At 41.2% G+C, this 17837-nt stretch overlaps 1 protein-coding gene across 1 annotated transcript in view; it reads right to left on the reverse strand.

Moving 5' to 3' along the window:
- The window catches only part of ppfibp2b (PPFIA binding protein 2b), a 172310-nt gene that overhangs the window by 52644 nt on the left and 101829 nt on the right, over positions 1-17837 (reverse strand). The window contains exon 4 of the mRNA XM_079682416.1: positions 4508-4594. Within this exon, the coding sequence (XP_079538542.1) occupies positions 4508-4594 (87 nt within the window). The remainder of the gene's footprint in view (positions 1-4507; positions 4595-17837) is intronic.

The raw sequence follows: 17837 nt of genomic DNA on the forward strand, positions 1-17837 counted from the left end.
AGCTCTCTGACCAATGAGATATTTTCGAGCAGTGTTTGTTTACAATTGAATAATAATAATAATAATAAATTTGATTTATATAGCACACTTTAAAAACAACATCATCTCAAGGTGCTAAAAGGAGAAAATAATAAAATAAAATAAATCTTCACGCGCCCCCCCTGCAGTACTTCCGCGACCCACCAGGGGTCGCGCCCCACAGTTTGAAAACCACTGGTATAGGCCGTTGTTGTGAGTGTGGACGATTGGAGCATATACTGCGTTAGCTTAGCCGATCTCCATTCAGAAAACACGCATTTCAAAAGGTTTTTCGCCTGCCGCCTGTCTGCAGACTTGTCAAAGCATTAATTCATGGTTTCTACTAACCGGTATCAGTATGTTGTTTCTTCGGCATCATTTAGAAACGTGTATTACAATTAAATCACGGTCAAATATGTTCATCTTGTTGTAGTTGTAGCCCCCTTGCCAGCGATTCTGTCTCTCTAGTTTAGCATACTCAGCCCGACTCTGCCTGGTTGTTGGAAAGAACCTCGATTTTATGGGGCCAGAAAAACTGTGAAATAGTACCCACTAGCCAGTACTACGCCTAGTGGAAACCCAACCAAAAACGGGCCGTGCACGAACCCGCCTCGGCCGCCACTGTGTCAGGCCATTGTGTCCTTGGGCAAGATACTTCACCCAAATTCACTCATATGAAAGAGCTGTACACTTTTCTATAATCCAAAAATCTTTAGAATATGATCACAACCTATAACAAATCATTGTTTATTCTTATCTTATGTTACCTAGTTAGTATTCTTTCTTTTTCTTTATGCATATTTGACTAATCACTCCCCTTTTAAACTGTTTTCTTTACAGTCCTATGGTACACATTGGAATGATTTCTTATTTTTTACATCTATATTAAATAGTTAAAGGTGTGCCCTCTCTTGCTCTCTCTCTGTCTCGCTCGCTCACAGAGGCTGTGTGGCCACGGATAATTATTTTAATGTATTAAAAACATTTTTTTAGCTGGTAGCAGCGCCGCTGCTGAATGTATAGGGAAACACTGCACAGTAATGACTTTTACATGTCTAATATGTGTAATATGTAATTGTAAAGCACTTTGAGCACCTGCAAAAGCGCTCTAATAAAAAATTTGATGCATTATTATTATTATTATTATTATATACTGTAGCGTTCTACAAAGGGAGTCGGAAACGGGCTTCAAGTTATTGGGGTTTAATAACTTCTCTTGTTCACACAAGTTCACAGGTTACAGGTACAGCTTGTGGGTTCATCCTCACACTGAACTCTACATCCCAACTCACACCCATATATAGCAGTGTCTACGTCACAACTTCCCCGCCCTCCCCCCTCTGCTCCCCCAACCACAGGCCCGCACCTCGACCAGCATCACTGTGCAGCTCTGTGATTGGCAGAGAGACGGGGGATGCTTGAGTGACAGCCTCATTACCCTATACAGGGTCGCTACAGTACCTTATGGCAGGGCTCTCCAAACTCGTCGATCACGGTCAGCTTTTCAGTAGCTCGCCGCTCAATTATCGATTATAGCGTTGCTTCTTGATTTTTCGGCCGCGGCTGGACAATAAGGTTTTTTTATTTTAGAATTTTTTCTGTCACACGAATATCAAATTGGTCGGTGACGCAGAGATCAAGGAACAACAGACGTGACAGTGGTACAGCAACACCACACACGGAGCAGTCTGCTTACTCCACCAACACCAGTCCAGAAACAACAGCAGAATGACCCGCTCTGAATCAGGCCCTGTCGCTGCGGCTCAGAGACACACAGTCAGGCAGGGCCGGCCCTCGGCATAGGCAGTATAGGTGAATGCTAAGGGTGCATCAACCCATATGGGGTGCCGTAAATTGGGGAGAAAAAAAAAAAAAAGTTAGAAATAAAAAATATATATTTTTAAAAATGTCATAACAACACAATTTCCCGATTTTGGATCAACAAAGTACATCTTATTATCTTATTAACAGAACTACGCCTATATTGCGTACAGCGCCCATAAACTATGGCACACACCCCACCCCCCCAATCCAATCAAGTTGAACTGCCCCAGCCCCAGTAAAAACCAGAGGTTTATGTGAAATTGTTCTTTTTTTGAAATAATGGTTTTAGTGTGCAATTATAGGTTTTAATTTTGTATTTGTGTTAATTTAAAATAAATCAAAATCACAAAAAACGTACACAGCTTCTGTGTGCTTTTATTAACATCGGAATTTACTGTGTAAGCGGCCGCGGGGGGGAGAGCCAGCTAAAATCTTGCCTAGGGCAGCAAATTGGTAAGGGCCGGCCCTGCAGGGAGGGATTTGTGTTTTTTTTAAAACACTCGTTATCATCATGTCAGGTTTTTGGTGGATTTAATCAAGTCTTGGATTGCAGAGTATGGATGTCCTCTTGCTATTTCCAGTTGATAAATACTTGTGTAAAGTTTGTGAAGGCAGGAGGAAAGCTTCTGTGATCACCGTCTCCTCTCCGTTCCTCCAAACCCCGCCCCCTCTCTGAAAATAATGAGTGACAGGCTGATAGTGACCCGATAGAAACTTTATTATTCACTTAATCGCTGATTGAGATATGATGAAGCTAACTTAGTCCCATACATTCATGGGATTTATGTAACAGTAAGACAGAGAATGTAATTGTGCACCCACATGCACAATACTCATTGTCTGCTGTGTTCAGACTTAAGTCATGTGTGTGATGCCACATTCAGGACATTCAGTATCCTAACAGAAGACCGTTGCTCGAAGCTGCAGCTAGACTGCAGAAGTATTAGTTTTTTGTTTTTGAGGATGGAACAATTTCACACACAGATAGGGAGGCTAGACCTATACAATTGATTTATTATTGTCTCTAATTTAATGTCAAGATGAAGAAGAAGAAGAAAAAGATGGCTGAACTGTTCAGTGTCAATCCTGTGGAGATGGAGATGGAGGTTATAAATCTCCAAAATAATGTTCAGCTTAAGTCTCAGCAAAACTCAAAACATTTCTGGAGCCTTTTAGACCAAGAAAACGATAAGAACATTCACCAAGCAGCACTGAGCATGTCTGCTTTATTTGGTTCTGTTCTACATACCTTTGTGAAGCAGCTTTTTCTGACATGAATATCATGAAATCTAAATACAGAACAAGACTGACTGATGAACATTTAAATGACTCTATTAGAGTGAACCTAAGTGGGTACACTCATACACCTCTATGGTGGACTCCATGCAGCGCCAGTTATCTCACTGACTGTAAAGAAGAGTAAATGCACTTATTTTACACATGTGCCATAAGATGCTTGTAAGGTGGTGATTAAAGTGATGTACTTACTATGTGGGCCATAATAATATGTGAGAAATATTCGTTTTCTTGGACCTTGATGTGAAGTTAAGATTTTTGATAAGCTTTAGGTATTGCAATTTCACACGTGTACAAAAGTAGCTTAATTCAAGAGGGCTATGTGAATAAATGTAAGCGATTTGATGCAAGTAGCTCTTGGCCACTTTCATTTTTTCAAAGTAGCTCTCAGATGAAGAAAGGTTGGAGACCCCTGCCTTACGGTCATGACATAACTGTGTGCATTTATCTGTGGATTAAGTGTTTCAACACTATCACAGTTTTTATATAGCACCTTCACCTACTAGTATACAAAAGACATCTAACGATTTTAACAATATAGGACCTTTAACTTAACATTTAAAACATATGCACTCACAATATCTTACCCAAATAGACATTACATTTAATTTGGCTGACGCTTTTATCCAAAGTGACTTACTATAAGTAATAGACGAATACGCACATGTGAAGAGAGCCAGAGGAGCAGTCTGAGGACTGTGATTTTATAAGGAGCCATGTACAGACAGATTGAAGCAGCCTCTTGACATCATGTAGTGCAGAGAGATATAATGTTAGAGCTAACTATAAAAGTCAGGAAACACATGCTGTTTATGGTGCCTGGGCATGTTTGCATAGAAGACTAGAGACTATAAGAAGTGTTTCCAGTGTGGCATCAATCCATGCAGACAAACACCTGGTTAATTTGTACATAAAGGAATTAAAAAAAAGTGGTTGAAAGAAACAGCACTAAACAAGAATAACAGCTATGATTCCATGTTTGTTTTGTTTTTTTTAAATAGCAAATGTAGGATGGCAAAAGTCTCCCTGTATCTAACACAGATGTTTGCCTGGAAACATGAAAAGAGAGCTCAGGGAATTAAATGCTACACACACTTCCTGCTGGAACTGCACAGGGATTTGTAGGTTTTAAGAAAGTCTGAACACACACACGCACACGCACACAACACACATATGCACACACACACACACACACACACACACACACACACACACACACACACACACACACACACACACACAAACACACACACACACACACACACACACACACACACACACACACACACACACACACGTATAAACACATATGCACGCACATACACACACACATGCACAAACACACACATACACACGGCGCGCACTCTACCTGTAGCACCAGAGACTCCTTGTCTCCTTCTAGGCGGAGCAGTCGTTCTTGGTAGGTTTCATGGTTGGCTGAAGAATACCTTTTAGCCTGAATAAAGCCACAGAAAAACAAAGAGATTAAGTCATTTCTGCTGGATCTTGTTGTTCATACTTGAATGAGTGACACAGTTTGATTTCAAACCGTACCTTGAGTAACTAAACTTTTGACAGAGGTTTAAATCCTTATGCCAAAACCTATAAAAGTGTATGCTTTTTTGGCAGAATTCAACTAATTTTGCAGATAAGAACAACTCCTTTTAAAATGTGCAAAAAAAAATATCAATGCAATCGAAGTTGAAAATGCAAACAATTGGGTTGGTATACCATTACTACAGAGCCCCTAGAGCAGGGTTACCAACCTTTTTAGGATGAGAACTACTTTTACTCCTCTTTTTTTTGTTTTTGCAGTGTATATACAGTGGGGCAAAAAAGTATTTAGTCAGCCACCAATTGTGCAAGTTCTCCCACTTAAAAAGATGAGAGAGGCCTGTAATTTTCATCCTATGTATACCTCAATTATGAGTGACAAAATGAGAAAAAAAAATCCAGAAAATCACATTGTCTGATTTTTAAAGACTTTATTTGCAAATTATGGTGGAAAATAAGTATTTGGTCAATAACAAAAGTTCATCTCAATACTTTGTTATATACCCTTTGTTGGCAATGACAGAGGTCAAACATGTTCTGTAAGTCTTCACAAGGTTTTCACACACTGTTGCTGGTATTTTGGCCCATTCCTCCATGCAGATCTCCTCTAGAACAGTGATGTTTTGGGGCTGTCGCTGGGCAACACAGACTTTCAACTCCCTCCAAAGATTTTCTAAGGGGTTGAGATCTGGAGACTGGCTAGGCCACTCCAGGACCTTGAAATGCTTCTTACGAAGCCACTCCTTAGTTGCCCGGGCGGTGTGTTTGGGATCATTGTCATGCTGAAAGACCCAGACACGTTTCATCTTCAATGCCCTTGCTGATGGAAGGAGGTTGTCACTCAAAATCTCACGATACATGGCCCAATTCATTCTTTTCTTTACACGGATCAGTCGTCCTGGTCCCTTTGCAGAAGAACAGCCCCAAAGCATGATGTTTCCACCCCCATGTTTCACAGTAGGTATGGTGTTCTTTGGATGCAACTCAGCATTCTTTCTCCTCCAAACACGTCTAGTTTAGTTTTTACCAAAAAGTTATATTTTGGTTTCATCTGACCATATGACATTCTCCCAATCTTCTTCTGGATCATCTAAATGCTCTCTAGCAAACTTCAGACGGGCCTGGACATGTACTGGCTTAAGCAGGGGGACACGTCTGGCACTGCAGGATTTGAGTCCCTGGCGGCGTAGTGTGTTACTGATGGTAGCCTTTGTTACTTTGGTCCCAGCTCTCTGCAGGTCATTGACTAGGTCCCCTCGTGCGGTTCTGGGATTATTGCTCACCGTTCTTGTGATCATTTTGACCCCACGGGGTGAGATCTTGCGTGGAGCCCCAGATCGAGGGAGATTATCAGTGGTCTTGTATGTCTTCCATTTTCTAATAATTGCTCCCACAGTTGATTTCTTCACACCAAGCTGCTTACCTATTGCAGATTCACTCTTCCCAGCCTGGTGCAGGTCTACAATTTTGTTTCTGGTGTCCTTTGACAGCTCTTTGGTCTTGGCCATAGTGGAGTTTGGAGTGTGACTGTTTGAGGTTGTGGACAGGTGTCTTTTATACTGATAACGAGTTCAAACAGGTGCCATTAATACAGTTAACAAGTGGAGGACAGAGGAGGCTCTTAAAGAAGAAGTTACAGGTGTGTGAGAGCCAGAAATCTTGTTTGTTTGTAGGTGACCAAATACTTATTTTCCACCATAATTTGCAAATAAATTCTTTAAAAATCAGACAATGTGATTTTCTGGATGAAAATTACAGGCCTCTCTCATCTTTTTAAGTGGGAGAACTTGCACAATTGGTGGCTGACTAAATACTTTTTTGCCCCACTGTATTTAGCACATTTGAACATTATTATATGCTTACCTTTAACCTTTGTGTGCTGTTTGGGTCCGTGGGACCCTTTTCAGTGTTTACTAAAAGAAAATGTATGCAATTTAATTAATTGAACCTGCTTTATTGGGGGGTGGACCTCACCTCCTCTAGGGGGGGACCTCACATCCTCTAGGGGTGGACCTCACCTCCTCTAGTCTAGGGGGGTCCGGGGGCATACAACCCCGGGAAGATTATGTTTTAAATGTTGAAGTGAAATGCATCAATCTGGTGCACTTTGAGCACAAAATGAATGTATGGATACAGCTCTCAACACTCAGATGAAAGGGAGCTGTATACTTTTCAATAATCTTTAGAATATGATCACATATCACAACATATGATCACAAACAATAACAAATCATTTAAACTTGTTTATTCTTATCTTATGTTACCTAGTTAGCATTTTTTCTTTTTCTTTATGCATATTTGACTAATCACTCCCCTTTCAAACTGTTTTTTTTTTACTGTCCTATAGTACAAATTGGAATGATTTCTTACTTTATTTTTTACAACTATATTAAATAGATAAAGGTGTGCTTTCTCTCGCTCTCTCTCTCTCTCTCTCTCTCTCTCTCTCTCTCTCTCTCTCTCTCTCTCGCTCTCTCTCTCTCTCTCTCTCTCTCTCTCGCTCACAGAGGCTGTGTGCTGCTCCGTGGCGATGACGGCTTGCATTAAAAAAAAAAAAAACATATTTGTAAAGTGGGGGGACACAAATGGGATTTCGAAAAGTGGGGGGGACACGAGCCCTAAAGGGACATGAAAAGAAAAGAGAGAGAGAAAAAAAAAAGTCGGACCTCCGGCAACAGTGGCACTTCCATAACCTCGTGCACCGTGAGACCCCGGGCCCCCGTTATCCCGACTTTATTATTTCTTTATTTTTGAGAAAGTTACCGGTGCGCCAAGGAGGAAATGGAGCACACAGGAGACAACCATTTCATTGCAGACTGTTATGTTTATGTGGGGAAATGACAGTGCATACATTATTTGAGATATATTTCGAACTCAGACTTAATGTTAAGGACATTTCGCCCAGGGGTGTAGAGCTATTTGTTTAAGCACCGGATTGGCAAAACAGGAGAGTCTGTATACCAGTCTGCTTTGATCTATGAATTAATGTCCGTGACTCTGAGTACCTGCTGCCCGCAGCTGTTTTATAGGGAAACAAACACTCAGAACACATACACACAGAGCCAGTGGCGGACTGGCCATCGGGATGAATGGTGCTCAGAATCAAGCAAAACTAAGGGTTTAAGAGAAAAATAAATCTAATTTAAAAAATAAAACTATAAGTTGCAAACAAATCACTGCCTCATACACACCCTCCTCCCTGTCTCTCTGCTAGTTGGAATTGTAGCATGTGTTATCTTCTCTTCCTCCTACTCCCTCTTCTCTCAGTTTTCCTGCTTCTTTTTCCCTGCTGTGTCACTGCCAAATGGGAGAAAGAGCGGGGATAGTGGGAGGGTTTATCTGTCATCTGTTTGTGTCTGGGTCTTGGCCCATATTCTCTCCCTCCGCCCCTCCCTCTCTCAATATCTCTCCATCACACACACACACACACACACACACACACACACACACACACACACACACACACACACACACACACACACACACACACACACACACACACACACACACACACACACACACACACACACACACACACACACACACACACACAAAGTAGTTAGATTAGGTTATTTATTTAACCAATGCTGATGTGTTATTACACACACACACACACACACACACACACACACACACACACACACACACACACACACACACACACACACACACACACACACACACACACACACACACACACACACACACACACACACACACACACTTGTGTAATCATGTAAACTATAAGTCTTTTTGCTTTGTTTTAATATTTTTTTATTTTGCAGTTCTCTTTTCTTCTTTCTCAATGATCAGACTTTTGCTCTCGCTGCAGCTCTCTCGTTTGCGCTCCTTCACTTTTTGTTTGCGATTCTGGTACAAACATCTCAGATGGGCGGGACTTTCAGGGGTACTTTCATTGGCTACTCAGTTTTTGAGTGACAGCCCACTTGACACCACAGATCGCACAGTGCAACTCATGCAGCAAACAGAGTCCACTCGGACACGTTAGTGTCGGTGCCTCCTGGGGAGTTTTCATGAACATATCGGGCTTCTCTTATGGATTGCTGTGCATTATACTTGTGTTGTGTAGTTTATACTGTATTCCAACTTGTATTATGTTAATACCTGAACACACTGCTGCTGTAACAAAATAATTTCCCAATTTGGGATCGATAAAGTGTCTGTGTCTATCTATTTATTTTATAGATAAAAAACACATCTATGCATGGGAATAGGAAGCATCTTGAATGTGGGTGGGACATTTTTACGGACCCCCCACGAAAAAAAAAATAGATTTCCTGTATTCTGGTGCATTTTAACAGGTGGTTTGATACTTTTATGTGGCTATACTAGCATGAGGAAAATGATGGGTACATTTTGTAATTTCATCCAGTAGTAAAGAAAGGAAACATATTTGATTATTAATGCAGAGCCGTGTTTGAATTAATAAAAAGCAGTTTAAATGCCCATTTTTTGTACATTTATATACAACAATAAATATTTGTGAGTGCATTGAGAGATATTGTTGTGAAGAGTCATTTATATATAAATCGCAAAATACATTTGTGAATCCTTCTGTGAGCATTTATTAATATTGAGACTGATCTGACTCCATACGGATGTTAAGTTCACCTAGGAATGGTATCATTGACTTAAATGTTCAAATAAATGTTGCTCTTCAGTCTATATTGGTCATATGATGCCCCTTGACTGAAATGTTTCCTGTTCAATATCCCCACTGATTTCCTTACAATTCTGGGATGAGAGTCCACATCATAATTTACTCTAAACTGTCATTTCCCTTTCCCCACTCACCTCAGCAATGGACCTCTCTCCACTGTCCCTGTGTTCTGCCTCTGACTCAATCTCAAGCGCCTAGATGTCAAGAGAGGTGGTGAAGTGATACTTATTTATTGAGCAGTATACTCTTTCATATTGAATCATAACAAGTCATACTGAATGTAAATACAAATGACTCTAAAGTAAGTCCCAGTCTGTGACATTGGACATTTTGAAGACTCAAAGTCCCAAGCAGTAGGCAGAATATTAGCTAGTCTATGTAATGTGCACAGAAAATAAATAGTTAACTGAATAATGGGATGGAAATTGACTATAAGCACTCAGTAAAACATAAACACACACAAAAAGCTTCTGAATGATAAGAAGTAGAATTAAAACATGATGCATATTACCATTTTGAGAGAGAGTGCCGAAGTTAAAGAACTCAGAAAATAATCTCTTATCGAACTGAGGCTCCAGTAAAACACACTGACTGCATCTCTTTATGGACATCATGGTGTTTACATGAGCACAGAGAGATCGGGTTATTCATGTTCCCTGTTTACATGATAAATACTAGTGTAACGTCCGAGGTGATAAGGCTTCAATGATACTTCTGTGTAACAAAAACTCAGGAACTTAATACTTTTTGGAGCGTCCCAAATAGCGCCTCCGTTTATGATTGTACAGTGACACCACGCTCTCCTTCACCACACCAGCACAGACTGCGCATGCTCACAACACATGACCTCTCAATCCAATGCTTACACTAGTAACCTGGCATTATGCCTTTTCTCATCTAAACTATTCAGTATTTGTATCTCTCTATCATGACATAAAGACGAAACTCCTCTCCAGAAGTGAGACGCTTTTGCCGCCGCCGCCGCCATCACTGTTAACTGATTAACTGCTACCAGCTGGAGACTTACTTTCCTCTTCTTTGACATTTTTTTCCTTATGTCCATGTTGTCTGGGGGAGAAAACACATCAAACCAAGAGATCGTCAGCTTTGATTTTCGCTGTATTAACAATGTCCTTAACATTTGATGTGTGTGCCTTACCTCCGCTACCGACATCGCTTCATACAACAGATCTGAGCTGTCCAACTATGGCAACACTCCTTGAACATGCGCGCGCTATGTGAGAATCTGCCTTGGTACAAAGTAGCCTACCAGTGAAAACATGGTACGGAGTTTCATTGATTTGGGCATTCTCTCAATAAGCAAGTGGAATGGATTTGATAGTGAAGCACTGACACAGTGCGGCAAGTGGATAGACCGATTCACAGACTTTCCACATGGTAAAAGTGGGGGGGTCTAAACTGATCATTTCAAAAAGTAGGGGGGACTTGTCCCACCCTCATATAATGGCTGTGACGCCCATGCATCTATGTATTTTCAAGCTAAAGGTGATCATAGATTATAGCTCCTCCAGAGAGCCTCCTCGATGCTCGACGCTCGATCCTCGGTCGAAGTGCATTTAGAGAAATTAGATGTCCTTCATCATGGCGCGCTGAAATCCATGTCCGGGTCACTACCGGAGGACCGAGGATTCGAGGAGTCGAGGAGGGGAAATTAGTGAAATGAGAAGGCCCAAGGTCGTTTCTAGTTCCTTTCCAACATTTCTAGAACTTCTCCCATATTTTATTAAAGATATCAGACTTTCCCTTTAAAGCATAGGTGAATTTCTCTAAGGCCAGACAATGAAAGATATTATTTTGTTAATGTAGTCTGGTATCGGATCGCAAGAAACACCGCTGTCATCAGACTGGCTGTTACTGTCTCTTCTCCACCCCCCTCCGTTTAAATGAACTCAGTAGCACCCCCTGCTGCTGTGGAGAACAACCCAGTTCATTGTGAGAAAATCCTCAGCACAACCATGGCGGAATATTCCTGCCAAAAGTCACGTGTTTTTTTTTGTACTCGTAGAAAATATGTTCGTGTACTTCCATGCTGTATTTGTTTCTGAAACATAATTGACTAGAAATGTAATGTGTTTGTTTGATAGATCTGTTTTGTACTTGCTAAACAAAATGCATTAGTTTGTATGGTGTTTTGTATTTGCAAACCACACTGTGTTTGTTAGTGAATCATAGGCTGTTTGTAAAACATGTTTAGTTTGTTTGTGGAGTTAGCACCATACGCCTACTTCACGTAAAGTGTTGGTCTGTTGAGATACACATTTTTTACAAAGCACATGATGAAGAGTAATGAAAGATCATCTGACTTATCTGACTCCCATTCATCCAGAATTAGAACAGCTATAATTGAAAACATTTTTCTGAAACTCATGTGATGATTTTTAGGCTAAAACCTAGTGGGAGAAAGCTCTGTGTCAGGCTCTGTCATTAAATAGAAATGCTGTGTGCGCATCTTGCTTGGTCAGAAGCTCTATAGCGTCCGTTGTGTAGGTCCTAGCTATTAAGGTTATCGGAGAATTATAATGTCAATGACTCAGGAAATAAAAATGGAGATCGAAGCAGAACTATCTATCCTACTATCTGTAGGTTAATCAGTGACCCCCATCACCCCAGCAACAAACTGTTCTGTCTGCTGCCGTCTAGCAGGCGGTACCGCAGCATCATGGGAGGCGTGTGGTGCAGTGTGTTGAGCGTTGGTGTTCGGATCAGGGGGTCACAGGTTCGAACCCCACTGCAGTCAGCATGTCGTTTTGCCCCTGAGACACTTCACCCCAAATTGCTCCTGTGGGGATTGCCCACAGTATTGAGTATGTAAGTCGCTTTGGATACGAGCGTCTAACAAGTGACATGTAATGTAATCAGGACTAAAACCACCAGACTCTGGGACAGTTTCATTCCACAGGCCATAAGACTGCTAAACACCTGAGCTTGCACTATTTTTATTGTTGTTTTTTATCTTTAGTTGTTATGTCTTGTAAATTGCACTGTTGAGGAACCTGCGATCTAAGTTTTTCATACATTATATAATCACACCATAGTTGTGTATATTTTATAACGATAAACCTTGAAAATGATGTCTTCACTACAGCTTCCATTTCTCTCTATCCTGTTTTACAGTGTGTGTATATCCAGTGTTGCTGACTCCTTGACTCATAAGCCTGCTGCTGCTGAGAAGTTGAAATAGAGGAAACATTATTATAGCTGTAAAGCCTGGACCTGAAAAGATAATGCTTCTGCTTCTCTCAGCTGCAAAGAAGAACCAATGCACAAGAGTCCTTTAACTCTGTCTCATTTAGAACTTCATTAATCAAGAATGCTTACATATATTTTGACGTTAAAAGACTTTAAGCAAATTTAATTTTGAAGTTCTACCAAATGACACACTGGTAGCTGGATATTGGTTAAAAGAATGTTCTGCCCTCAGAGCCTGAATTCCATCAAATTGTAATTTATGTAAATTAAGTTTGCAAGCAACTTAGCCAGCCAACTTGAAATGGCAGTGTCGTGTTCACAGGTTGTTTAGGTTCAGGTTGTCTGCTGAGCAGAAGTGGCTAAAAGCACTAATGGCAGGATTTTTGGACAGACACACATTTTAAGAAATACTTGAACATCAAATACAAACTGATGTAAAATGATAGCTCACCTCAACTATTCATTGGTATGTCAATGTTACAATTCTGTATGTCAACAGTACACCTCACAGCTGTTCCACTCCCATATATACTCTCAATGCCTAAAATAATTTGAGGGTCCAGGAATGGATTCGAAATGCCTGAATGTGTGCACAGTGTTGATGTACAGTAAATGCTTAAAAAAGCCCCCTCCTTCAATCATGACAATGACCCAGTTGTGAAAGATGGAATGTAAACATCTGCATTCTAATCTTTAAGCCAATAAAATAACGTGATGCGACCTAACTACTGAAGAAAATGTAAAACAAGCGACAGATACAAGTCCACCAACATTTTTAACCGAAAATAAGGAGTGCAATGGGTAGCACATTTTCATGAACATGTTATATTTAAATGAAATAAAGCACCAATAAGAAGATACAGCTTTAGCTTGACAGCCAATACATCATTAAAATCATATTGAGACTTAGGCATACATGGGACTGACTGTCTCTAAAATCAGCATGTAACCCTTTATAATCTGTCTGCAGCTGAGGTCAGTGACTTCAGAGGATGCATACTGACGCTGACAATATGGACACATTACCCCTGTTAACATAGTGTTGAAAGGTATGGCAAACATGGCAGTTTGAAAAGGGCATGTCTAACTCCTAACCCTTATGTTTGCATTACTGTAATGTATATTTTGTGTTTTGTTACTTGGAGATGTCAGGAAGTATGCTAGATATACAGTACTGTGATCACAGATTGATAGCAGTCCCATCAAATTGTGGCGAAGCTGGGTCACATCAGCAAGGTGATACTGTAGCAGGACGGGAGAAATAAAAACAAGCTACAGATTCCCTGATTAAAGGGGAGTGGCAAACCAAGCTACCCCTGAGAGGAGCTGGAGGAAAGCAATCAAGAGCATGATTGACACCTGTATGCTGTGGAGAAAAAAAGGGCATGTCATTCAACTGCAAGAGAGAACAGAGAGGGAGTCGGATCAAGTCAAGAAACAAAGTGGATTCTTGAGGACTTCTTCAGAGAAGAACCCATGGGCTGTTGGGGGCAATAATTCATCTTTCCCCTCCTCAGCTAAATCTGCAATGCTGTAATCTACTCTGGTCGGTTTCACCCTCAGATACATTTGCTCTACAGTATTTCACTACACAGATCTCATTAATGCTAGTCAAGCAGAACCATGCAGGAGAAATAAGGCACAAGACAACTCTAAACCAAGCCCACACTCAAGACCTCTATCCAAACAGCTTGTCTCTTAATACCACAAAGTCTGTCACTGATTTAATCCACAGCATCATCATTCTAGAGCTGCAACAATCATTATCTCTAAGAGAGAGAGAAGTTTGCTTATGGACATTGCTCTTCTCACTTTCCGAAAGGAAAAACTGGTATGTCTTTTAAGGCTTCAATCCAACAGAAGGGAAGTTCAACAAGGAAAAAAAAAAAAAAATGGAAATGGAAATGTAAGAAATAAAAAGTCAAATTAAACCTCGACGCTCACCTTTTTGAGCCAGGAGAAGTGCCTGTAGAAGTCAATGGGAGTGTCCATGCTCCCAGTCCATTGCCCTGCCAGTTCCCTCTGTGTGTATGTCTGCTTGTATCTTACTGTGTGAGAGGATGAGGCAGCAAACTAACAGTGGATTCCTTAGCAGACTGCTGTAGCAATCTGAGCAATGTGATGTAAGTGTGCGTGACTGCAATGTTCACAGCTGTGTAGGAGGGCCATTTACGATCTCCTCCTTCTGACTGGGACAACTCCCCTCTTCGATCCCCCTCCTCTTACAGGACTTCTCTCTTACAATACTTTCTCCAGACTTTGTTTCCTTACTTCCCCACGTATCTCTCCAATCAACAGAAACTCACTGCCTCATACACACCCTCCTCCCTTTCTCTCTACTACTTGGAATTGTAGCATGTGTTATCTTCTCTTCCTTTAACTACAGTCACTTTTATCTATCTCCTACTCCCTCTTCTCTCCATTTTCCTGCTTCTTTTTCCCTGTTGTGTCACTGCCAAATGGGAGAAAGAGCGGGGATAGTGGGAGGGTTTATCTGTCATCTGTTTGTGTCTGGGTCTTGGCCCATATTCTCTCCCTCTGCCCCTCCCTCTCTCAATATCTCTCCATCACACACACACACACACACACACACACACACACACACACACACACACACACACACACACACACACACACACACACACACACACACACACACACACACACACACACACACACACACACACACACACACACACACACACACACACACACACACACACACACACACAAAGTAGTTAGATTAGGTTATTTATTTAACCAATGCTGATGTGTTATTAGTTTAAAAGGGTAACAAGATTATTAGTGAAGGTGGGAGGGTGGTTGAAATCTTGTCAGTGAAAAAGCAGGGTGGTTCTGTGTCTAATCATACCACGATCTGTACTAGACAGTTACAACTTCCTGCCAATAACACACTTATGACGCTTCCTGTGTTTACATGTGTGTATCTGTGAGTGTGTGTTTCCTGGAATCTCTTTCATAAAAGCCCACAGGAGGCAGACTCATTGCAGAGCACAAGTGTCTTTAAACTGGTTCCTGTAGGTCAGCTGGGAGAAGCAGGAAGGTGGAGAGGACAAGACCCAGGTGTTTTTGTTACATCAAATCTAACCGTAATTTAACATAACCCTGGCATTAAAATTCAATCAGGCTTTTTTTTTAAAGTTCAAATCTAAAACTGAACCAGGTGCCTTGATGTTTTATGTTTCTGCGGCAGTTTGAGTAGCTGGTCATATCTTACCTGTCTTTCATATCATTTTCTGTCATCATTTTAGTTCAACTTTCTAATTAAATTATGTGGATAATGTCAATACATTAAAAAACTAAATGCAACAGAAATACTGTTGCACACACTTCCTACTTTGACTCAACTTTGTGTCTAACCAGCAGCTTATCTTAATTTCTCTCCCAATGTTCTCTTTACCATCTAGGTATTTCTGAAAGAGCACTCTGTGGTGAACAAGTGCAGACAAGTGTGCAGCAGGAAACACAACCAGTGTGGGTGTGTGGACCAAGCATGAGGGGGAATACCTATTGTAACCCCATCTGCTGTTTTATAAGGTTTGCATTTGTTCATATTAAACCCATCAACCTTCTTCATATTATTAAATGTCTTTAAAATATTGTAGAGGTGTCTTGCTGAAATATTGCTAAAGACAATCAATGGCTAGTGGTTTCTAAAACATATAAGCTTTTTCTCCAAAAAATGAACCTCTCTATATACATAAATAAGGTAAATTAATAGATTACTTAAGACAACACCATCATATTACATAGCATTCATTGTGTTTCACAGAGGCTAAACAAAACTGAATTTGGAGGGAAAATCAGGGCAGAAACCAGGAATGATTTAAAAGGGGGAGGGATGGGACTTCCGGTTTGACTGATGGAGGAGTAGGTCGCACCCCTGGAGAGCTCTGTTGAAATCCTGTCTAATATTACAGTATACTCACTTAATTACGACAACTAACGTGTGCAAACGTGTCTAAAAGACAAACGAACATGGGGAAACCTACTAAGAAGCAAAGTCAACCTGCAGACGACAAATCTTATGAGAGTGACACAGGGGACCGCATGGGAGCTAGCCAAAATGAGGAACATGCAGCTAACCGCGCTCCGCTAACGCTAGCTGACATGGGGAAACTTTTCCTCTCAATGGAGGAGCGCATTATTTCAAAACTGTCCGTCCAACTCTCGGCTGACCGCGCCACCATTGACCGGCACGACCAGACAATCCAAGGCATGGAAGTGGCACTCAATGACATGGAGACCAGATTGCAAACTGTCGAATCCACCTGCACAGCCCTATCCAGGGAAAATGAGAGCCTCAAGTTTAAGGTGGACCACCTGGAAAACAGATCGAGATGCAATAATATCCGCATAACTGGCGTACCTGAAAAAGTTGAGGGCCCACAGCCTTTATGGAGTTGTTCCTGGCAGAAACGTTTGGTGCCGAAGCCTTTCCTTCCCCCCCTGTGGTCGACCGGGCGCACAGAGTAGCTACTGCCTGCAAGACGCAGAGTGACAACCCGCGCACCTCGGATCCACAACTTCCAGACCAAAGAGCGCATCCTGAAGCTGGCGAGGGAGGCCGGTCCGCTCTCTTTCCGCGGAGGAAACATACACATTTTCCCGGACTACAGCGTGGAGGTATCAAAGAAAATCGGAGCTGAGAAATGCGGGGCTCGAATACAGGATGTTTTTTCAAGCTACAGGTCACTGACAAGAGTGGACAGAAACACAAGTTTCCTCTTTTCTTCACAGCGGCCGTTCAGGTTCGTCCTCTACACAGCCTGTCCCATAAACGTGTCTAATAACTGTTAAATCACTGGGTTGATATTATAGATGCTTTCGTCTTTCTTGGTTGAATATATTGTCTTTATTATTATTATGGTCGGTATTTTATAACACTGTTTGGTAAGCGTCTTATGTGTGGAACTAAACTCGGGACAGTCACTGACTTTTGTTGCGCTGGTCCTTTATTATACCTGCTTAGGCCACTATCACACTGGAGCACGGAGACACGCAAATACTCACGCACACATACTGATAGGGGTAAACTCATACATGTCTATAAAGCAGTCAATATATGCATGTTCTGTTCCCTACATATATATTACTGTTTTCCTCCATGTTACCACTATTGTTATGAATGTATATACCCACCTGTATGTGGCAACACTCTTTAATTGCTCCAATCGTTATTACCGCCCTTTCATGGCTTCTGCACAATGTAATGTTACATGTTGTATACTTT

This window comes from Notothenia rossii (assembly GCF_949606895.1).
Source record: "Notothenia rossii genome assembly, chromosome: 5".
Lineage (NCBI taxonomy): Eukaryota > Metazoa > Chordata > Actinopteri > Perciformes > Nototheniidae > Notothenia > Notothenia rossii.